The sequence below is a fragment of the Chelonia mydas genome, chromosome 6 (assembly GCF_015237465.2).
Source record: "Chelonia mydas isolate rCheMyd1 chromosome 6, rCheMyd1.pri.v2, whole genome shotgun sequence".
Classification (NCBI taxonomy): Eukaryota; Metazoa; Chordata; order Testudines; family Cheloniidae; genus Chelonia; species Chelonia mydas.
In genome coordinates, this window is record NC_051246.2 from 43755574 (window position 1) to 43781065 (window position 25492).

A 25492-nucleotide genomic window follows, 5' to 3' on the forward strand; every position below is an offset into this window, starting at 1 on the left:
AGCCATATCACATAAATACATTCACCTCTTGCTTCCATAAAAACTTCACAAATTATATTTATGATAAGATATTCCTATCTCCTACATCGCCAATTATGCACTTGATATGGTGTTACAGATAATATGAAAATCACCCTGAATATGATTACAATCCATTGACTACAATTTATTTAATTAACAGTCCATGCATACAATAAGAGAGAGACAAATCTTAATATTTTTTCTATCAAGTGTGTAGCATAGTCACACAAATACACTTTAAGATTTAATAAGAAGGGTTTTACTGTTTCATTAAACAATAATATTAAATAAATACTATTTTGTCTCATATCATAAGAGATACTGAAATGAAGCTAATATTATTGTAATATTTTTATACAGCTGTTGCTATAGTTTATTATAAAATCTTCAGGGTATTGATACTTTTATTATAGTTTTTCCATGCACATGACTTGTTAAGAGTGGATTTTCAAATTCATTAAGCAATTCTCTCTCTCTCTCAAGCCAAATTAAAAAAAAACACTTCTATGCTTTGTCTGCATATCTTTGGCAGTGTTTCACTGTGACATGCACTGCTGTTCTTTTAGCACCAAAATGTTGGCACACATTACTGAAAATTTCATACCATCCCTTGCTGGATCAGCAAGCTTAACCTACCAAAATCTGGTGTTGTGCAATGGTTTTTGACTGATAATCAATCTTTTTACTGCTCGACAGTTGTTGCTGGGACACAGACTAGAGCAGGTGGCAGATGTGTCTTGTCTTTTGAGAAAAGAAAGAGTAGGTGAGCTTGGGCACAGAGTAACATATTGTGTGTCCATTACAAGGGCTGCATGAGGGTAAATATAACAGGAAAAAGTCACCAATATAAATAGAAACTCCACCAATAGCATCAAATAGGCTTTTTTACAGTCTGGGTTACAAGTTTAATAATATTGCCAAACTAAAATAAATAATTCAAAAGCATTCCCTGTACTGGGTAACCAGAATTCCGGTTAAAATTTGCCTTTAAAAATTTTATATATTCCATAATCATCTTTGTTTATGCTTTTATTATATGTGTAGAATGCATGTCAAAAGTATCTTCTAAAAGTACAAATAGCTACAGTATGTGGGAGGAAATTAATATGTTCTGTAGGGTGCTCTTCCCCTAGCCCCAGAAGCTTGTCAAAAAGCACCATCTAAAAGGTCGGGGAAAAAATTGGCTTGACTGCATAATGTTGCTTATCACAAGACTTGAGTTGCTAACACATAGATAACAAGAACATACATGAGTAGTAAATTCTTTCTGCACAGGAATAGAAGCCCAATGATGTATTCTTAGGGCCTAATCCTTCAAATATTTATACTTTTGCGCAATCTTATTGTAATCAATGAAACTACTTACATGTGTAAAGTTACTTACACACATAAGTGCTTGCAGCATTGATGCCTTCATTTGAAATCTGTATTTCAGATACTGGGTCAAGCATACGCTCTGGCATAACTTTAAGTGGTACATCTTAGATATCACTGTGATTCATATAGTATAAATTACCTGAAAAGAATAGAACTCCCACTGACATCCATGCATTTGGGCCTGTTCACATCAGCCTTGAATTTTGTCCACTATTTCTTTGGATTTGTTCAGCCTTTTAACTTCCTATCATAGTGATTGGGGAATAATACTTAAATTGATTATAAAGGAAAGTGAATAAAGATTCAGATATACGTTCACTTGCACAATAAATTTTAGACCCTCAGCTAAAAATGAAGAATAAAAAAATTGCTGTATTTTATTTTTATTTAATATTTATGTTAAAGGCTCTAGTCAGTAATGAGGCCCAATTTTTAAAGGTGTTTAACAAATACGAAGGTAGACACCATCTCTTCCTCTCAGTCATACAAAGACAGCTTTGGAACTATTCACAGGGTACAAAGTTAGGCATAAGCATAAGTCTTTATAGGATGAGGGCTTAAGATTTAATGCTCTGTACCAGGGTGTTTTCTTGTTGTAATTTACATATACTGAAAAGCACTGAACTTATTTAATTAGGAGTTTAACTGGAATTCTAAAGCAGATGTATAACTGAGCACCTATTTGCCACACATTTTAAGAATTTGTTTCTTAAAGAAATTGTGAATTCTTTTCAGTCATTCTGTTCACTGCTTTTTGTTTATGCTAAAAGCTTTTATTATACCCCGAAGTCTCTGCAAATGAATGACAGCTCCTTCCAAATGTCCACAATGTGCTGCTTTCTTTAATTGACTCCAGATTCTTTCTATTGATTTAAATCAAGTGACTGTGATGCGCAAGGCACAATCACCTGATTATCTTTTCTTCAGAAAAGTTTGTGTATGTTTTGGTGTATACTATACGTCATTGTAATATATTCTCTTCCAAGATTCCTCTCCTATTCAATAATTTGTATTGTTTGGCTGTGTTGGCTATCTCCTTTGCTTGGGGCTCATAGTTACCCATGGTGGAAGTACAGGGATTTTATCTAGGTGATCAGTTTCAGCCTTAGGGCAAGTCTACACTAGAAGTGCTACATCGGTGCGACGGGAGAGCTCTCTCCCGTTGGCATAATTACTCCACCTCCACTAGAGGTGGAAGCTATGTCGGTGGGATAGTGTATCCTACTGACATAGTGCCAGCGTGGACAGAACTTAGGTCATTGTAAGTTGCATCACTCAGGGGGATGTCTTTTCACACCCCTGAGTGACATAAATTAGATTGACTTAAACAGTAGTATAGGCTGCAAACATGCATGTGCTTAACTTTACTACGAGTATGAAGCTATTCATAGTAATAAAGTTAAGCAAGTGCTTCTGTGTTTGCTGGGTTAGGGCCTAAGTTATTGCTGCAGGCATAAGAGTAGCTCATCATACAGTGCACATAAGATATCAATGAAACACTGCTTGACAAACTTTCCCAAGAAGACACCACCTTCATCCTACTTAACAGTAGCAGCCAGGCTTTACAAGTGATCTCAATGCAGTGTTATGTGATTTCTTAGGTCCTATATACACTGTAGAAACAATCTTAATGGGGAAGAACAGATTCTAACAAATTATAGAACCTATATCAACAGGGCCTTAGCTTGAAGGGTCCCTCACAGGAAGTGACTGACTGACATTCTGAGCATGCTCAAAATAGGCTCCTCATTCTGCACACTCAAAGGACAAATGAGTTCTTCAGCTCCATGCTAGAAGCTTCATCAAGCATGTGCTGACATATGAACACTCTGTTGCCCTGTGACACATGAGGGATCGGAGTTTGAGAACGGAGTCAGGGGACCCCAGTAGAGAACTTTCTCTAGACTTTCCAAACCAAATTAGGATGGTGTCCCAGCAAAGGTTTGGGGAGTGTTTCTTCAGGCTTTCCCTCTGCAGGTGGTGGTGTAACAGCAGGAAGCTTTCTCTATCTATGAGTGATGAGGTGCCAGCTGGGAGGACTTCAGCAGTTTTCCTGTAAGAATTGTAGCCTTAATAGGGGACTTTCTCCAGCCTCCCTCATCCCCTTGGCTGAAAGCGCCACAGTGGATTGTGGAGAGGGACTTTCACCAGGCTTTGCTCCTCCAGGTGATAGTATCCCAAAAGAGGGAGGCAACTTTTCCGGGTATACATTTCATGAGTCTTCAGGATCCCTTAATGTGTTTGAATCAGCCTTGGCTGGGGCATCCAGTTATAACCCTGTAGCCTTCAAGAGTTAAAATATTGTTTGGTTTTGCAGGGTAGATAAGATTAGAGAGTGTATTAATCATGTTCCCAAATAGTGCTGAAATCCTGCTAAAGACCAAGGTTATAGAACAATTCAAGAGCATGCTTCAGTCTCATTTAAACTGCAAGACAGAACTATGTCATTTTAATAGCTGTTTATTTAGGAAGTATAAATTTTTTTTACAACACATCACTGACCATCATCATCATCATCACTCTTTCATCCCTAGCCCTACACTTGCTTCCCTCTTACACAGGAGAAGTAGCATCAGTCCAGTGGAGACTGCTGTTTCCTCTGCACATTCCCTTGCACAGGTGTAATAGGCAGTTCATAGTTGAACCTACTGTAATTACTGGGATGCAAAAGGAATGTATGCTAAGTTTCCAGTGGCATTCTCTCCACAATAGACGTGTAGCCCAGAGTGAGGAAGCAGTTGTGTACACAGTTTGTCAGAGAAAGAGACACATATTACATCCACACTTCTTAAGTGCAGGGGGCGCTCAGGTATTATAGTGATGGGCACCATGTGGGAACTTAGATAAATATATCTGAGATATGTATTATCTGGGAGATGGAGGTTATGGAGGCAGGGCCGTCCATAGCTATTCTGGGGACCTACGCAGCCCCCCCGCTGGGAGGGGGAGGCCTCTCCGGGGGAGGGAGCAAGGGGGATGGCCCCAGGCCTCTGCGGGGGGGGGGGGCTGTCTTGGGGGGCAGAGGGGAACCACCCCCCAGCACTCACCGGCGGCGTGGCTGGGGCCAGGTTGCTGCACTTCGTGCCGCCAGTGAGTGCAGGCACGGCCCTGCTGCAGAGCTCAGGGGAGTGGGGGCGGGGCTGGGGCAGAGCAGGGGTGGGAAGAGGCGGGGCTGTGGCAGGGAAGGGGTGGGGCAGGAAGAGCCGAAGCAGGGCCAAAATTCCTGGTGCCCTAAGCAGCCGCATAGTTTGCGTATGGGTAAGTACGGCCCTGTATGGAGGCCTAATTTGAAGCCTGAGTGACTAAAGTTAGGCTACTAAATCCATATGTGAAATTTCTGAGTCCCCAGAGCTCCCAATCATTTCAGTGGGATTGTGGGTGCTCAGCACTTCTGCAAATCAGGCCACTTTTATTTCACTACCTAATTTAAGGCACCCAGGTTTTAAAATTTTAGCCTCAGGCCTCAATATTGCAATTTACAATGCATAAGAGGTCCCCTGTACCAGTGTAGAATCCCACTGACGTTCAGGGGTGCTATATATGGCTGCAAAGGTCAGCCTGCATATTGTAAATTGTAAGATTGGGCCTCTAGTTTCTTAATTGTTTCCAGATAAACAATGTCCATGTTTAGCTCATGTATTAATCTGTGTGAAAGATTTGGCCTTTGAAGGGTTTACAAAGACTGCTGGAATAGTAGGGAAGGATGACTGCTCTTTGCATAATCATACTGTATTTGGGATGTCTAAAATCCAGTCAGTTAGATCTGGAGGCCCTATCAAGCAAAGCAGTTAAGCACATACTTTAAAAACAAAAATAATTTAATGGATTTCCATGAGATTACTCATATACTTAAAATTAAGCATGTGTGTAAGTGGTCAGCTGGGTCAGGGCCTTGGATAGGCTGCCTGATATTGTTTGATGAAATTTGAAATTGCCAGTCCATTGTTATCAAATGAAAATTCATATTTAATTTTTCTTTTTTCCCTCTCCTTAAATAAATCTGCAGATATGTCTCCAGAGATTGAAAATATCTTGTAAGGAGCATTAGGGATGGATATTAGGAATAGGAATCTCAGGAAGACTTTCATTTTAATTATTCTAACTTGACCACCTAAAGTCAGAGATAAAAATCACCATTTTCTAATTTTTTTTATTTCAGGCAAATAATTTGAGACAATGTTTGTCATTTCATGAGTTTGTGCTGACTATGTATCAATAATTTTGAGGGACCTCGAAGATGAAATTGGGTTCCCTCATCACAGTAGTTCATACATACTTACATAGAACTTATTCATCGACCTAAATCACTTTTTAAAAGAGGTTAAGTATTTGTTATCTTAATTTTACAGAAAGGGAAACTAATACCCAGATATGCAGATTAACTTTTCCCAGGTCACACAGCAGGGAATAGAACTCAGTCTCGTGAATCACAGTCCAGTGCCTTGTCCACTGGTCCGAAATGTATAGATGGGTATCTTTAAAATGGCTGGCAGGCACACTTATGTCAATTCTTGGCACAACAAAACTCTAAATATTAATTATTTTTTGAAAAAAAGCAGGTAAGCAGAAATGTTAATTTTTATTTCAGTGTTTGACTTTTCTATGTCTCAAATTAAAATGGAAATTACCTTAGAGAGTTTTTGATAAAAGTTTATAGATCTCTCTGGAAATGGGATTGCACTATTGTTGTAACTGTGTTAATCCCAGGATATTATAGAGACAAGGTGGGTGAGTTAAAATGGAAAAGGGAAACATTTTAAATATATGATGCCGGAATATTTGACTACTGGTTACTAATTTATTACATTTAGTGACAGGCTAGGGAACCCTTATTATTTTTCTTTGTCCATACAGCAATTGTTTTTTATAAACTGTTCAGCGTTTTGGTACTTTATTTCTAATTATCCTAAACTGAATCCCCTCTTTTAAAGCATGTGTGCTTTAGACATTAAAATGATTAGTACACTATCATTCTCATTTCTACAACGCTATCTAACCCACTGTGCTATATTGCATTTAGAGCTATAATTTGCAGTAATACTTGAGTCATCAGGTCTGTATACTAGAAGTGAAACTGAGCATTATGAATTAGATTTTCCATCTTTTATATATTACATTGTAAAGAAGCAGTTACAGAAAAATCTAATCTCCAAAAAGAGTTCTTGATACTATGCTTCAAATCTATATTTAAATGTGGAGAGAGAAATTTTCTTCTAAATACCATGTGATGTACAAAACAAAATAATTTGCTGTGACAGAACCTGATTGACAAGCATATGTGTGAGCACATTTAAAATAGGCCATCTTTTCTGGTAGGAGTAAATGTCAGTGAAAATGATGGATTCTTACTATTTAATTATTGACTGATTTAGAAATGTTTCAATTCCAAGCTGCATTCCAAATAACAGTATAACACTTTTTCTCATAAGCACATTGAAATGTAAATGCTCTGTCATATTTTATTTTTCAAAAAATGCATCAGCTTAATGAACTTGGAGTTACACATTTTATTATAGATTTTAATGTAATTAATAGTTGATTTTAAATACACATATATTACTTTTGCATTTGTAGATAATATGTATCTGTTTAGCACTTTCCCTTCAGCTCACTTGACTCCTGATATCAGGATGAAGATCTTGGAAAGTACAGCATGGAGATATTGTAGGTTACAAATGTTCAGTCCTGAATTGTCTTATTTCAAAGTAGAATTGGACACCTTATTTTTCACTTTACTTAGGAATTAGGCTGTTCATATACTGTAGTTCTGTTTGCCAGAAAACCTCCTTGGTGTTGCCACTGAGAGAGATGCCATTAAAACTCAGATCTAATTTTATTTTAAAGGCTCATGGCAGAAGTTTTATTGTATTCTTTAACTACATAAAATTTCAATTCAGATTAACTTCTTAGTTTTCTGCAGCCCTCATTTCTTATGGTCTCTTCCTTGACGGCACCCCCCAGTGCCTGGATGTATGGCACCCAGGACTAAACTTCAATCCCTCACTTAGTCATAATCTCATATAGACAGCTGGATTCTCTCATGAGGGTGCCTTATGCCTGAATACGGAAGTAAGGTCCTATCCTTCATGTGTTATGCTTTTTCTGACTGTATATTCCTCCTTTCCCCTAATTTTGGAACCATAGGTCAAAACATACATATTATTCCTGCAACAACTCCTATCCCAAGTGATGGCAGACAAGTCCTTCCAGGTTTGTGGACTCCCATTGATGTCATTACAATCACACAGAATATATGTCTTTGGTTTTTAACTACTCTTCCCTTCCCAGGAGATGGCTTCTTGTCCCATCCCATGAACCCTTTTAGAGGAAGGTAAAAAAAGCACGGTGGCCTGGCCAATCTGTCATGGGTTAGTTGGATGGCCTTTTGCAGGTCTGGAAAGAAATTTTCCCCCATAGCAGATTGGCTGAAGCACCATGGATTTTCAACTTCCTCTGAGCATCTGGCAAGATTCATAGCTAGGAGAAAGCAACTGAACTAGAAATTTTAAATAAGGCCTAATTGGTATATATATATATATATATATATATATATATAAAATTTTAAATAAATTTTAAATAAGGCCTAATTATTATATATATAATATAATATATATATAATTTTAAATTTTAAACATTTATACCACCAAATAGGGCCCATATTCCAGGTGGAAGAAGTTACTAAGGAAAATACCTATTTTTTCAATAGCGTAACATTTTAATTGGAAAAACGTCTACTTAATATAGCAGTAATTACATAAATGGAATTATATATTATCAACAAGATTAAAACTAAATAGTCTTTCTAATATGCTGCTAATCAGAGACGATTTATAAACCTTTTGTGTGTATAGTCACCATTCCTTAGTTTATGGATTTTGACTTTATGGAATGATAATGCTTACTGTGTTGCATATTTATGTAATGCCCTAAGGGTAAATATTATTACTGTGTTTCCAGAACAGCTGTGTTTCATACTATAGAACTACAAGTGATCTTTAATCGGTCTGTCTGGGGCAAACTATGAGTGAGAGGACACCTTATCATATAAATAGAAGTACAATCCTGGTATGAGATAAATATATTCTAAATAGTGAAAAATATGAACTACATTCATTAACAACATAAAGTTCATTTTAATCAAATTAACCATTTTTTTCTCCTCTGTGTAGTGTTAAAATAAAACAATCTACAAACTTTAATGGGACTGTCCAGGTTCAGAAGTCTACCCACATGAGTACAAGTGCAGGATAGAGGCTTTAGATTGTAAACTGTTTGGGGCAGGGACAGTATCTTTTTATGTATTTGTATGGCACCTAGCACATGGAGATCCCTGAGGCCTCTTGATAGTACAGTAATATAACTATTAATAATAATACTAACCTATATGTTGAAAGATAATATGTGACAAACAATGGGCTAAATTATGCCTTCATTGATCTCGCCATGGAAGTAGTGAGACACGTAGTATGTGTTAAATGTGGAGAGTGCAACTTTATTTAAATTAACCATTAATTTAACTGGGGGTTACAGCTTCCCAACTACTACTCCTCAGGACCATACCAATATGGATTTCAAGATGACCTAATATGTATCAGAAACCAGAAGATGTAGGAGGGCCTTATCCACACCCTTCCCCTTACCATCACCTAAGGAATTTTGTCTGGATAGCCAGAGTCCCAGCCCCTTTCCTTGCATGATGTAAATGAGGTGGTCTTCAAGCTGTGCAAAACACTGAGGCTTGCATCCCTCGTACACCATGCCATTGCCCACCACCAATACCTGAATAGTTCACAACAAAGGTGCCAAATTGACCATTGTTAACCTGAAATCTGCCCTAAAATTCCTCCATAAGTTGTGACAATTAAATTACTGACACACCGGAACACCAGCATACTTCCACAATGTGTATAATACTCCCATCACCAGTACAAGCGAGGCTGCTCCATGCCTGAAGGAGCAGCTACTGAATGAGGCATTCTTCACTCCCAACCCTTCCTCTAGCCCATATATATCTATAGATATAGATATCTCATAAGACTGTCCATTGTAGCTGTGTCCTTGCAAGAACTCACCCCAGCTAATGGGAATTTACAGCTATTCAGCTCTTTGGAGCATTTACATGGGTGTAAATGTGGGCAGAATTTATACTCAATAACATTACCAAGTGATAAGTTATATCTTCTGAACTTTACTTGTATCAATTCTTTAGTTTCTGGTGTCCATTGTTCTCTATCCTGATGCTATTTTCAGTGTTTTTGAACTGTCCCTATATAGCTACAATAATTTATAATGTATGCAACATTTTTTAAAATAGTGATTTCCTGTTTTAATTTACAAACTAGAGTGATGTTGTTTTTATTTCAGTAAGGAAACACTAGACGTGATCTTTTCCCAATAAAAGTAAAATAATTAAAACATTTCTTGTTTTACTTTTTTTAGGAAAAAAGTCATAACTTTTGTAAATTAGGTTCAAGCCTCAAAGTTCATATTAGGTGAAATATTGTGACTACTGATGAGTCTCTGATCTATTTTGTGTTGTGGTTCCAAGAGAAGTATATACAAATATTTTTACAACCTAAGACTCTTCACTTTAAACAGGTACAAATGTCAGGACTTATTTACATGAAGAGTTCATAGACAAGTTCAAGAGAGGAGGTGACAATATTTTGATTGGCATAAAAGATGGGATGTTTGTAATTTTAATCAAATTTGAAATGAAGACATACCTCAAATAATATGTCAGACTAGTGTTATTGAGTTTAAAATCTAATGACAACCACTGTCATTATTAGTTAAATATAGCCATTGCGCCTATGGCAATAAATGATGACACTTCAGAACATGCAGAAACAAAGAACACAAGTATTTAAAGAAAAGGGAGTGACTATAAACTTAGTTGAACACAGGAATGTGACCTGGGCATAATGTATTTACTAAGCACATAGGCAATTGTATTTTGGACAGATGATGTTATTGAACACAACATTATGTTTTCTTACCCGCCAGTGCATTCAGATCTCAAGCTGCAAAGACTTGATTTGCTGTTTCATATTTAATATCATAAGCCATAACTACTTTGCAAAGTCATAATAACAAATATATTTTCAATGTATTTCTCAGCTACAATATTGTAGCTTTGAAAAAAATTCTAATAATTTTCATAAATGTAAATGAGCATAGAAAAAATCTATATCCTCTTTTTAGTAGTTTTTAAAAAGTTATTTTTCAGAGTAGAATTTATGTAGAATTATTGTAGGTGTAATCTGCTTACTTAATTCCACAAAAGTAAGTGAAAGAAGAAAACTAAGAGAGAGAAACAGTAGGGGAGGCACAAAAGAGTACACTGTATCAATACAGTTGGAGAAACATTATCAAGTCCTTTCACACTTCGGATCTATTCATTATTTTTATAGTAGTGTTAGGGACTTCCCCAGTACCAGAATTTAGCCTCTATGGTGGAAAGAAAGTAATCACAGTTCAAAACGTGCCCTTCCTGTGATGTAGCTGTTCTTCTTAATGATGGGCACTCAAGGTGCCTTTTTTGCCTTGGAGAATGGGCAAATCCCTGCTAGAGGCTCAATTTGTTGCTCCTTCTGCAAGAGGACAAAGAAATGAGAGAAGCACATCTTAAATATTTTATCTTGGAGAGCTGCAGCTGAACACGAAGTTCCTGGGCTTTCTCTTTGAAGACACCAAAACTTCTTCCACTGAATGTGCAGTTGATACCTTTTCTTCTGTAACTTCTACTACAGACTTCAAAGCTTGGTCTATAGAATGGGGGGTAGGAAGTGGGCTAGGGAGGGCAGCTGCAAGGTGTTCTTGGGTGCCTGGTCTTTAGTAACCTTCACAGGGCCTTGGGCTGAAGCCCGGTGGAGTGGAAGGACCCAAACTACCCTACCAACACCACTCTGCACTGAGGAACTGACTGTCTAACCATTAGGTAGTGCTTCCATTAAGTGCCAATCATCACAACTTAGTGGAGAACATGGGAATATGCCTTGGGTCTGCTGTAAGACCTTGAGAAGAAAAAAGAAAAAAAAGAGAGAAAAATTTGACCTCAACAAATCGTTGAAATGGCTGATGGACAGCCAATAAAAACAGGCGGCCCAACAACTGCAGCAGCAGAACCAGATGTTCAACAAATAGCTGCCTAACAACAGCAGCAGCAACAACAGCCCCTCTGGGAGTTGGCAGAGCAACTGCAGGAACAGCAATATCACCTGGTTCAATATGTTGCAGCCATTTTACAACCCCAAGGAACATGCACGAACGTGGTGGCCCCAAGGCCCACAATGATTACAAACCTCCCAGGAAGACTCATGAAAGTAGGGCTGGGGAATGACCCCAAAGCTTTCCGGGTCGCTACAGCAGCTTGATTGCCAGCTGAACACTGGGCTGTTCTGCTAGCACCATGCCTTACCAAACCTGCTTAAGCTGCATACTGGAACCTTGACACCACGGAAGCCCAGGACTATGATAAACTCAAGGCAGCCATCTTAGAAACCTTCAGTATCATGTTGGAAACCCACTGATAGCACTTCCATTGGGAAGTATTTCCACAGGGAGCCCGACCATGAGCAATGTCCAGAGTCTTAAGAACACTACTGGTGGTGTCTCCAGCCCAACAAACGGACAGGGAAACAGGTGGCCAAAGAAGTGGTGCTGGAACAGTTTACGCAGAGGCTCCCAGCTGGAGGGCAAGAGTGGGTGTTGTGACATCAGCCTCAGATGTTGGCTGAGGCAACCAGGCTAGCAGAAAATTACTTAGTGACTACAACCCCAAAAATGAGGACACCCAAGATCGAAGATGTACATCCCAGGGGGCCAATGACTGAAGACCTTTGGGGCCATTGTGGGAGATGACCACCGGGCCGCTGAATGCCAGGTTCGACCTCCCGGATGGCCCACAGCTATGACAAAGCTCTGGAAGCCTGTTCCAAGGGGAGGAAAGAGTTGGAGGAGAGACTGATCCCAAAGGAAGACCCACCATGAGTGCCACACCTCCCCCAGAACAGTCAGGGGGTGGAAAAAACCTCTCAGTTGGGACTTGCTTTTTGTACAAGCAACAAGGTCATTTCTGCTGTGACTGCCCCTACATGGATTGCTCCTATGGGCAGGCATGGGTGGTAGACACCAGGGCTAGAAAAAGAGGCCTGGCCAAGATATTAGTCCCTGTGTGGATCAATGGGGTAGAAGTGCCAGCCCTAATAGACTCAGGTGCAGCCAAAAGCTGATCTGAGAACAACTAACACGAGTTGGAGATAACCCAAGGGAAATCATCTGCCTCCAGTGCATGCATAGTGATGTACACCCTTATCCCATGAGGGAAGTACAGTTCACCATAGGAAGCCGGACAGAAAAAGTATGGACAGGCGTGGCCCCCATGTGGGCCTACCTGATGATTTTGGGTTGGGATTGAGAATTTTTTGGAGAGATCGTAAAATCATGGAGTGATGAACCTCTGAAAAGGAATGGCCCTCAAGGAGGAGCCCTCGAACTACAAAAACACACAAAAAGTTAGCAGAGGTTAGAGAGACAGAGGATCCTGATGAAGGGACCCCAAAAGGAACTGTAGCTCCCCTCACAACAGGGGAAATAGAACACCTTACCTTCTCCTGATTTGGACCTACTAATGGCAGATGTAGATTTTATAAGCAAACAAAGAGATGACCCGACACTGAGCAGGGCATATGAGTAACTTGCCAGTATAAATGGAGAGTGGTAGACCTTCAATTGATGAAGCTGTGGCCCTGCTTTGAACTCAGGGAAGAGAAGCTATACTGGGTGGCAAAAAGATTCCCAAACCAGGAAAGCACAAGTATAACTTTTAGGTCCAAACAAATTCTGCTAGAGAGTCTTACAGCTAACACATGTAGTACCTCCTGGAGGACACTTAGGGCGAGCGAAGACCCTGAAAAGAAGGGGTGGCCAACCTGAGCCTGAGAAGGGGCCAGAATTTACCAATGTACATTGCCAAAGAGCCACAGTAATATGTAATGATTATATACATATATGTATAGGTGTGTGTGTGTGCATGTATGTATGCGCACACATAATCATTATATAAGTTGATAATGTATATTTATAATGTATAGTTAACGATAATAATAACTTAATCTTTTACTTAGTGGACTTCTGGCAGTCTTTGCTTTCAGCAATTCCCTTGAAGTTTGGTTTGTGTTCAGTTGTGCTCACATGCAGCAGTTCTCTTTAGTGGCTGTCTGTCAGAACGGATCAGTGCTTGGATTTCACATGTTTGAGTGTCAAGAAAACAGACTCTCAAAGATAGGACGAGGCAAACATTGAGATTAATTGTAGGGCTGCACCTCTGATGTTGGGGTATTTATCCTTTGGTACAGATTTCCAGAAAGTAAGGATCCCCTCTGTCTTCTGAACAGATTTCAATCTGTCATCTTCCAAAAGTCCTATTATTTCCATCTGAGATGTTGCTTAAGTGACTAAAGGGGGCTTCAGACGATCGGCTTCAGCACTAAAAGGGTCAATCAGAAATTTGATTTGAGCTCTTTTCTGCTGCAAATCTTGGAATCTTTCCTCAAAACTGTCCTTAAGATCTTTAATCATGCTCGCATACCTAGTTGTGCTCTGTTTTAGGGGTTCTGCTCATCTTCTTTTGATCTGGCTTGAAGTTGTGACATTGAGAGAAAGTGTGTAAGGTCTCCCTCAAGCATTTGTCTGTGAAACAACTGAAGTTTGTTCATGTACACAAATACTCCTTGAACTAGGTCAGACAGCAACCGGAATTTTCCTTGTAAGTCCATGTTTAGTTTATCCAAATGCAGCAGCATGTCTGCAAGAAATGCCAAGTCTAGAATCCATCCAGGATCTGTAAACTCGGGGTGTATTCTGTTCTTCTCCTCCATAAACAATTTTACTGGTTCCAGGAGCTCGAAAAAACGGGAAATAACTTTACCTCGAGAGCCATCGAACTGTGCAGTGAAATGTCAAATCAGCAGGGCGTCGTCTTCATCCAGTTCTTCAATTCCATTTTGAAATTGTCTGTGATTGAGTGCATTTGAGAGAATGAATTTCACAACGTGCAAGACAGGTTTCATGACGTGATCAAATTTGAGATTTTTAGATATCAGTTGCTCCCAATGAATAATACAGTGAAATGTCCAATATTCGGGAAAGCTCCTGTCAGACTTACAAAGCCCTACTAATTCATTTGCAGACCGCCACATGGACAGAGCCCCATCCGTTGCAATGGCAGTGAGCTTCTGTAAAGGCAAGTGGCTTTTCACAACTACCAACATCAATGCCTCCTTTAGATCTCATCCATGAGTTCTGTCCTTTAGTGACAAGATATTGAGGAGTTCTTCCCTTACAACACAGTCGTCAGACACAGTGCAGACAAATACCAATAATAAGATTTATCCTGTATATTGCATGATTCATCCAAAGCGATACTCAAATACACTGCTGACATTGCGAATGCAGTTGTGATTCGATGTCACTGTTCAGGTCAGAGATTCTGCGTCCTATTGTGTGGTGTGAAAGCTGCAGGCCAGAAAATTTTTTTCTGTAGATTCTCTTTCTCTGGTGACAGGATTGAAACCACATCAGTGAGGCACGGTTTTATAAGCTCTCCTTCAGAGTAGGGCTTTTTCACATGGGCTATGTGCCAGGCCACATAATAGCAGGCTAACATTACAGTCTCTGATCAGTTGGCAAATCTGGTGAAGAACTGGGCTTCTACATCTGTTTGCTTTTCAGAGTTTTCAGTTGTAAAGTGTGGAGTTCAGAACCTTGTGGGAATTCTTGATCCATATGTGCATGGCTAGAAGCGAAATGATGCTGCAAGTTTGAAGATTTGAACTGAGAGATACACATCTGGCAAAGAAGACACATGGCCTTACCATTATGTTCAACGAAAAAGTACTTATTCTCCCACTCCTGTTGGAAGACTGATCGTGGTGGGCAGGAGGCACAGGGAGGGAGGAGGTGGTGGTGCTGGGGGAGGAAGGGGTGAGGCTGTGCACCATGTCCTTGCTGCCTCCTCATTCTCCCAGAGCCTCCTCAATGCCGCGAAACAGCTGATCGTGGCAGATGGGAGGCGCTAGGGGAGGGAGGAGGAGGCACTGGTTGAGGGGGCCGCTGGCAGGCGCAAGGGGATGGAGCGGGGGCTGATAGGGCTGCCTGTAGGTGCCCTATCATTTTTTCCCCAGAGTCGGCTCCTAGCAGGAGCCACATATTATCTTCTGCAAAGCCGCATGTGGCACTGGAGCCACAGGTTGGCCATCCCTGCTCAGAAGGGTAACCCTCAAATTTTACTGGCTGGAGGTGCACAGCAGGTCAAGGACTACTGCACATCATGCCCCAAATGCCAATGGACTGGACCCAAAAGATCTCTGTTAGTCCCCCCCCCCCCCCGATGGTCAGAATACCCTTCCAGGGTTGGACCTGGTTAGACCCTTGGAAAAGTGTGCAGCTGGGTACTAGACATCCTGATGATAATGGATTACACCATGTGGTACCCAGAGGCCCTCCCCCTTCATTCAACCACTGTGCTAACATCACCACTGAATTGATGAAAATTTTTACATGGGTAGGGATACCAAAAGAGATACTGTCTGAACAGGGAGAAAACTTTACATAAAAATTAAGGAGGGAATTGTGTGACTTCTTAATAATCAAGGCCTTAAAGATGTCCATCTATCACCTTCAGTCTGACAGGCTTGTCGACTGCTTCAATAAAACATTGAAAGACACATAGGCGCTGACTTTCAAAAGTTCCGGGGGGTGCTCGACCCCCGGCTCTGCCCCAGGCCCCACCCCCACTCCACCCCTTCCCCCAAGGCTCCACCCCCACCATGCCTCTTCCCACCCAGTTCCGCCCCTCCACTGAGACTGCCGCATCCTCACTCCTCCCCCCACCAGCCTCCTCTACACCGCGAAACAGCTATTCACAGCAGGCGTAAGGTGTGGGGAGGGAGGAGAAGGTGCTGATCCACGGGGCCCGTTGGCGGGCAGGAGACGCTGCAGGACGGGGAAGTTCTGATAGGGGGGCTGCCGGTGGATACTCAGCACCCACCATTTTTTCCCTGTGGGTGCTCCAGCCCCGGAGCACCCACGGAGTCGGCGCCTATGGAAAGACATACTCTGAAAATTTGTGGCCTCAGACCCCTGACCTTGGGGAAAAAAGGAGCTTACCTGGTAGGCCCAGATCAACTGACAGTGTGTTGATACCTTTTTTTCTGTACCTTTTGCTACAGATTACAGAGTTTGGGCTATAGAGTGTGGGGTAGGAAGAGAATTTGATTCCAGCCGTGATCTCCTCTTCATCACTAGATAAGGCAGTAGTTACCTCCACTTCCACTCAGCCAGACAATTTAAAAACATTTCAGAAACTTTTGTGTAGCATGGCAGACACTTTAGAAATCTCTGTGGAGGTAGTGCAGGAAAAATCACACAAGCTACTGGACATTTTTCACTCCTACATGCATGGAAGGCTTTACATGCCAGTTAACAAGGGGATATTGGAACTGGCAGAATATTTATGGCATACCCTAGCATCTGTGGCACTTATCTGTAAAAAAGGCAGATAGGTATTATTACGTCCCTTCAAATGTGTTTGAATATTTTTACACCCAACTAGTTCTTGGTTCTCTAATAGCAATTGGAGTTCATGAAATGTCCAGATAGTGGAAACCCCCGAAAATGATGCCAAGAGATAAGGATCCAAAAAAATTAGGTTTATTTGGAAGGAAAAATTACTCATCATCATGTTTGGAGAGGCATATTGCAAATTACTAGGTGCTCCTGTCCAAATATAATTACCTTAATTGGGACAAGGTATCATAGTTTATTGTGAAACTCCCTCAAGAACATAAGGAGGAACTAAAGTCTGTTGTACCTGAGGGACATTTGGTAGCTCATACTTTGCTACAGGCTGTGTTAGGTGCCTCCAATATTGCAGCATGCTCAGTGGCCACCTTCATCACTATACATAGGGGCTTCTTGGCTAAAATCTTCAGAAATACTGAAGGAGACAACAACTGAGGACCTTCCATTTGAAGGTCACGATATGTTTTAGTGAAGGAACTGATGAAGCTCTACACTCTCTGAAAGATTTGACAGCTGGTCTCCATTCCTTGGGATTCTGCCTGCTAGCCCATAGGAGAAAATAGGCCTAGAAGAAAATTCACTCTAGACAAAAGACTTCCATGTATTGTTATAACCCACAACGATTATCAGAGCTGCTAAGAAAGAAGCAGAAATTCCAATGCAGAAGGCCATTTGCCTCTTCCTTCACTACAGCATACCCTGCGTCCCTCACCTGGCAGCAAGTTTGATGCCATTGTTGAGAGCCAAAAGAATCTTTGGAAGAACTACACCCTCCCGCTCCACCCCCATTGGAAACCACCTTTTTATTTTTAAAATGCCTGGAATCAAATGACCTCAAGCTGCTAGGTTTTAGCAATTATAAATGTGGGGTGTTCCATTCAATATCAGTCCTTTCCTATCGCCTTTCCCTTCCCTTCTCCAGAGATCCTTCATACAAGATATAGTTAAAGTAAGAAATGGAAGAAGTGCCCCTGAAGTTCAGAGGAAAGGGTTTTTACTCTCATTATTTTCTAATTCTGAAGAAGGAAGAGATTCAACAGATCCATCCACCATTTCAAATTCAGGATGGTAACACTGGCCTCCATAATCCCTTTCGTAAATCCCAAAAGACTGGTTCACAGATCTCAGTCTGCAAGACATATAATTTTACATATTGATACATCTGGCACGCAGGCAATACCTCAGATTCCAAGAGGGAGTATCCCAGTCCCAATACAGAGTCCTGCCCTTTGGTCTTTCAGCAGCAACAAGGGTACTCTTCAAGTGCTTGATAGTCATAGCAGCTCTGAGCTCACCTCGGGAGACAAGGGATCCAGGTATATCCATACCTCGACAATTGGCTTATTTGAGGAAGATCACTGTAGCAGGTGAATGATTCCATTCACATAATCTAACATCTTTTTACCACACTGAGTCCCAAGATCAACAAAGAAAAGTTAAGCACTGTTGCTGACTCAGAGAATAGCATTCACAGGGGCTCTATTAGATTCCACATCAGCAACAGCTTATATATTACAGGAGACATTTAAATTGATGGTACACCTCACCAACTAGTTGCAGGCTGTCCTACAGAGTTCTGTTCCATCTGAATTCTGTATTGCTGAAGGACAGTTGGGCTTGCTCCATCCTTTTTGCCCTCAGTTGGAGGGAGCACAAGGGCATGCAGGGTGTGCCCCTAATGGACACTGCTAGCCAAAATAATCTGACCTTGCATGCACGGGGCTCATGTGAACCAGAAGCGGAATCCATGTAGATAATACATATCACAGAACCATGGTTACTGTTTTTTCTGAAAGACAGTGTACTCAGGTACTCCATTTGTAAAATGGGATGTGGGGTGATCTACCCCTTTAAGGGCTAGAGGCCTGGAGCTGGCCAACTATGTTCAATTAGCCCTGCCTGCCACACCAGGGATGTGGTTTAATTAGTTAAATACCTATGAGGTTTAATGAGTAGAGCCAGCTGAGTGTGGAGGAGCTGATTCTCCTATGAAGAGAAGGAAGCTGCAGAGAAAGGGGACTGCTCAGTGAAAGAGAGATTACAAAAATTTGCTGGGAGTGAATAGGTGCCAGCAGGGAGCCCTGAGTCTTCAGGGGGAAAGCTCCAGGTAGGGAAGACTGAGAGATCCTCGGTGGGAGTATGCAGTTAGTGGAAATTGGAGAACTTTATGTGGGAATAATTTTGTTATTTTAATAGATCAAGCCCCAAGGAGGGGCAGGGCTGAACCAGAAAGAGTTTGTTGGTAGTCTGATTGGTTGGGAAGTGGCTGCCATTTGCAGGGAGGAATGACATTTGACTGTCTCCTAAGGTAGGAGTATGAGGTCTTACTCAATAATAAGGGCTTTGAAGTCACAGAATTTCAGGGGAAGGTCTCCTCCTGCCTCCAACCCAGCACACCTTCCCCTAGGCTGAAGGGATGGGAGCCACTGTTGATGATTCATCTATGTCCTATCTGGAATTTTTGCTGCATGTCCACCCTGTAAGAGGCTGAGTGTAGTTGGCATTTATAAAGCTCCATGGGGCTGATGAATGCACAGTGCATTTGGCATGAAGGGGCTAGTGCTGTGGGGCTAGGGCCTACTCACAGCAGGTGGAGTGTTTGGAGATATAGCAGTAAGCCTCTAACAAGCTCCGCGCATGTACATGTGCTCATAACTTGGCCAAATCTGGATCGATTTTCACAGTGAAAACAAAAGGCCCAAGACTATCCCACTTCCCAACATGAGTTGCTGTGTGTGCCTTAAGGATGGCTGTTTTATAAGTGGGAAAAACAGGAAATTAATGAGTTCTGCCAGAAATGTAAAGAACTTCCTAAAGGGAGGGAGGATATTAATGTGAGGCAGAAAATAGAAACTGCTCAGAACTGCCAAGACTTTAAAAAATGAAATTCACTTCTAGGCTGAGAACAAACATTCCAAAATGCCACCCATTGACCACCATTAGATTAGATGGTTTTATAGAGTCCGATCCTCAGTGGCTGTAAATCAGTGTAGCTCTACTGAAGTCAATAGAGTCAAGCCCATGTAAACTGGCTGAGGATCTGACCCATATTACAGAATTGGAGCAGTTGAATTTCTACAGACAGTTCCCCACTGAGATATTTATTTGGGAAACAGAGCCCCTGAATAAATGAGGATCTTTCCAGCTGCATTGTAAATAGCTATGTCTTTGAGGGGAAAAAAGGGAGTGTGTCCTTCTAGAACTAATCCAGATTGCAGCAAGAAGCACTGCCAATTTATTATTGTAATTTTAATGAAAACAAACACATGCTGACATGCTCTATATATTCCATAATGGAATAAATCTAATGCGCACGATGTTAAAGATTTGTGAATTGAAACCCACTCTCCGAAAGAAAGAACAGTGGCATTCACTTAACATGTTATCCAGCACTAATAATGGCAATGTGATCCTTACATTTTCAAAGTGATATATGGTGATTTAGTCACGCAGCTCCTATTAACATCAATGGGAGTTAAATAGCTTAGTCCCTGAACTCTATTTTTGAAAATGTGTAGATGAGACTAAACTATTACTGACAAAAATAGTGTGTTTACTGGCCTGGTTTTAATCTGTAGCAATGTATTCTCTACAATTTACTTTCCTGTATGGCAACTCCAGTAAGGGTTCAAGCTTTTGCATGTAGTTGCAAATATATTCTGTGCCGTGGCACTAGGTAGAGGTCATCCTTTTAAGCATGTAAGGAAATCAACTGTTAAGGAGGAAAAATAGCATCCTTTTTGGGATGCAATGTCAGATGTGGAACTCAAACATTGTACAAGTTAAGGAACAGGCTGAATTTTCCTGAAGCAGAAGAGATGGGAAGCAATTTTTTTGTAGGTGAAAAGGTAAATACTCCTCTGATCGGTGATAGAAGCATGCTAAGGGTGAATTTTAATTATGACTAAATTGTGGTATTACTCTTTCATACCCTGAACATCTGTTCCCTTCAGGAATGATGATTTATGCAGGCTATCAGTGGAGACAGCTTGCTACAGCTTATGTCATGGTTAGTGGGAAGAGTGTGGTAGTATTTCAGAAAATACCAGCATGTACATGGAGACAGGCCAGTGTGTATTATTAATATAATAGAGAAAGGGGAGCATGATGTGTCCATTTTTAATTTTGAAGCCAAATATGTACTTTACCTTTTTCCCCTCTTTTCTTCCAGACCATCTGTCATTAATGAAGAAAGTAACTTGGACGGTGAATGGTCTGGTTCTTCCTACTGGTGCCAAGAGAAGGAAAACCAAGCCTGTCCTTTCCAACCGCATGAAGAAACTTACTGAGAAGTCCTCACTGAGGTTTTTGGTGTTTAAAAATTGCTTAGGGCAGGATGGCTATGAGATTATTGCAGCACAGGACCAAATCGAAAAGGTAAACTTTGTTTATTAAACAGCCCAAGTTTCCTGGAAAAAAAATTGGCCTCATTCTTCCATGTTAGTTATTCCTTATTCCAAATAATTATTTGATTAGGTTATAGATTTGGTTTAACATTTTAGAAAAAGTGTACAATATAGTTTGTCCTAAATTACTAAAATGGCATAATTATACAGTATCATACTCCTAAAACTACACTAGAAGCAAAAATCCTTTTCCTCAACTAGAGACTTTTTTGGCAATTTAATAGTTTCTGGGTTAATGTGGTCTCTTTATGTATGTTCTTATAACAACAAATACTTAAATAATCAGGCAAATCCATAAGTGCATTGGTAGCTTTCAAGAGAGACAGTATCTATAAATCACACTGTCAGGATTTCCATCATTATTCCATGTTATCTTTTAAATAAGTCTGAAAAGGTAGATGCTATCTTTTCACAGTAATACAGCCCAATTCACCTCCTACTGAAGTCTCTGGAAAGATTGCCATTGTGCGCAATGGGCATTAGATTGGATGCCTGGAGCATTGACATTCCATCCTCTCTGATTTATGAATTCCTTTGAATTCCATTGGGTCCTATTTAAAAAAAAAAAAAGACTGTAGGAAAGGTGTAGCAAAAATTCAGGCACTTAAGGATTGTCTATATAAATATTTATTTTGTGGCAAGCTGGGGTCTGAATCTTCCTACACTAGCCTGCTGTGAACTAACTGTCTGTGTGGACCATGACTGATGAACATTAGCAATTCATTAATGTGCTTTGATCAAGTCCTCTTTGAAACAGGACCAATCAGAGTGCCTTAACGAACTGTTAACATGCAACAAGTACTTGTGGCACCTTAGAGACTAACCAATTTATTTGAGCATAAGCTTTCGTGAGCTACAGCTCACTTCATCAGATGCATTCAGTGGAAAATACAGTGGGGAGATTTATATACACAGAGAACATGAAACAATGGGTATTACCATACACACTGTAATGAGAGTGATCAGGTAAGGTGAGCTGTTACCAGCAGGAGAGCAGGGGGGAAAAACCTTTTGTAGTGATAATCAAGGTGGGTCATTTCCAGCAGTTGACAAGGACATCTGTGGAACAGTGGGGGCGGGGGAATAAACATGGGGAAATAGTTTTACTTTGTGTAATGACTCATCCACTCCCAGTCTCTATTCAAGCCTAAGTTAATTGTATCCAGTTTGCAAATTAATTCCAATTCAGCAGTCTCTCGTTGGAGTCTGTTTCTGAAGTTTTTTTGTTGAAGAATTGCCACTTTTAGGTCTGTAATCGAGTGACCAAAGAGATTGAAGATACAGACTAACACGGCTGCTACTCTGAAACCTGTTAACAGGCAGGATCCACACAATCTGCAGCAGGCTAGTGCAGGGTAGATTTGCACACCAACTTGCTGCTAGCTAGTTGTTTGTGTAGACAAACCTTAAGATATTACAGACATAAGGACTATATAATTACCCAGCAAGAGAGAAACTAAACGTCTTCCTTCTTTCTAACTATGGATTATGGGGCATTAAAAATCTTCCCATATTGAGAAATGTATTACAGTTTTTACTACTATGAGCACTGATGCTAATTTACAAAAATAAATTGTACAAAACCTTGAACTTATATTTCTTACATAAAAATCATTCTGAGAAGCTGCCTTCTGACTGGAAAGTTCAGGACTGGTTCAAGCAAATGGAGGCAGCTTGTGGACCTACAGGCAGGGCTGGACTAGCATGTTCAGGAAAGCAGGCCAAGCAATATGTTTTGACCAACCCATAAGATAGGTAATTTGCTAACGGGTGAATAAAATCCTCTGTCCCACCCACCAAGATATCTCTGTCCACACAACATTTCTGGTAAATTTAAACAGCATATTTCTCCTTTCTAAGTCAGGGATAAAAGATCACCCAGGCATTTTTGGTCATGCTATGTACAGTTATAGAGGAGAAAGGAGCTTCTGAGGGAATTCAGTCTTTTGTACATGCATAATATTTGTTTGTTTAATTTGAACATAGTCATTCAGTTTTCTATTAAAAACATTTTTCAAAATGTAATTTAGTATGTCTCTGTTGCTTTTGTCCATCACTGTACTCTTTTTCTTCTGTCTTTCATTTTCAGCCTTTTGGTTTCTTCTCTTCTGATTGTCTCCTTCCCTTTCATTTTCTTCTTCACTCTTCTTCCTTCTCTTGTCATTTTATCTCCCCCCCACAATACACCCTCTTTTCTTCCTCATTCCAGTATTTCTCTGGCTCTTCACAGCTCTGCCAAAAACATCTTCTGTGACATTGGGCAATACACTTAATCTATTTGTGCTACTATTCTCCATCTGTAAAATGGAGATGATACTACCCTACTTTACAGGATGTTATGAGCACAAATTCAGATAACATAGTGGTGAGCACCATAGAGAAGCCTAATAATAATACTGGGGACACTATTCAAACAATAGGTCCATACCTTTATCTCCAAAAGATCTCCTACAGTGACTTCAGATATTTGTTGCACAGCAGGCGGGGATAGAATGGAACAGTACCTTGTAGGAGACCCCTTTAGGTGAAAATAACCATCCTCTCCTTCACAAAGAGCATAGCCACTTGAGAATAGCCTCATCTGCCTAGAACTGCAGTCTTGTCACCAACTTCTAGTCAAGAAAATGAGACTGTTGAAACACAATCAACAAGAACAGGTGTTTTTTTCCCCCTATTGGCCGCAGGAAATCAGCCATATTAAACAGGACTTATTCAGTGCCATTACGCTGCCTGAAGCCTGACTGAGTCACGTCTAAAAAGCCAGCAAGGTTCAGCTGTGCCAGAAGTTGGTCAACCTTTATCTTAATAATACTCCCTTAAAAATTAAAAAGTTGAAGATGCTTAAAATGAGAAAATATTGTTAAATAGTGGATAAACCTCTGAACACTTAGGGCCATATTAACTGCCTGGCTGCAAGACCTTGGTGGCATAGTTTTCCAGGAACTGGAAAACCAGTATGTCAAGACATGTACAAACTGCTTGGACACTTCTGAAAAGGGTAAAAATGGTCTAACAGAGGGTGGAAAGAAGAAAGATTTTTATGTAAGAAATATAAGTACGAAGAAAAGTTCTGATCCATTTCCTTTTTCAGGCAAAAGTCTATTGGTGGGAATCCTATAGATCCCTGATCAGAACTGAAAATTCCCTTTTCTTGACACTTGGCCAGGGGAGGCCAGTGCTGGTGCATGCCACACTTGTACAACTCCTACTGTGGGCTGCTATATGTGCAGTCACATTGTATTCAGTGATTTGCACAGGTATAGCTGATTGGAACTGAGTAAACAATTCTGTTGATATAAAAGAAGGAATAGAATCCAGCTCCCTGTATAGCTAATGTGATTTTTAAAAAGCTATCAAAATGTACTTGTCTCTAAAATAAGCAAATAGGACTAAATACGCAACAAGAATAATCGGAGCAAGAAGGTGCTGCAGTACATGGTCACTTTTCAGAATAGAACCATACTTAAAGCCATGAGGATATCCTGCTCCCGTGGATGAGTCCACCTCTCATAGGACTTTCATTAGCCTTCACCCACCATGGGGAAGTGGGTCCACCCCACAAATATCGGGTTGACCCCATCAGACATCTGCTGCAATCTTTGCCCAGGGATCTAGAACATTTCCTCCATCTTGCTCTCCAACCATGACACCAGTAGTGACCATCTCTTTTCTAATCTGATAGATGCTTATCAATAAGGAATGAGGGTGGAAATGTCACTGCTATTGGCTGTATTTCAGCTGTCCACAAGCCAGATCCATCAGATTGTGCAAAATCCTCCTATTTTAATTTATCCATTATGTGGATGTCTCGTAGAGGCACTGCTACCTTATAACAGCAAATCTACTGATCAGGCATGCCAAGTTGGCATTTTTAACTCATCCAGGGATTTACTGGGTTTTTTTTTCTCTTATCTTCCCTCTGAACTGGACCAATGAAGTAAACAGCCTATCCAGGTACATTTCAAAATTAAAACAAACTGGAAATAAGGATATTTGGAAAATTAGCAAAAGGAAAGAAAATATTAAAGACATAACAAGCTGCAAAATACAGAAAACATCTAAGTTATCAATAAGTATTTTTTCAAATATTTATATAATATCTA

General features: G+C 40.4%; 1 protein-coding gene across 1 annotated transcript in view; it reads left to right on the forward strand.

Annotated features, from left to right (window-relative positions):
* The window catches only part of DCDC1 (doublecortin domain containing 1), a 369285-nt gene that overhangs the window by 14215 nt on the left and 329578 nt on the right, over nt 1–25492 (forward strand). The window contains exon 5 of the mRNA XM_043549349.1: nt 21155–21360. Within this exon, the coding sequence (XP_043405284.1) occupies nt 21155–21360 (206 nt within the window). The remainder of the gene's footprint in view (nt 1–21154; nt 21361–25492) is intronic.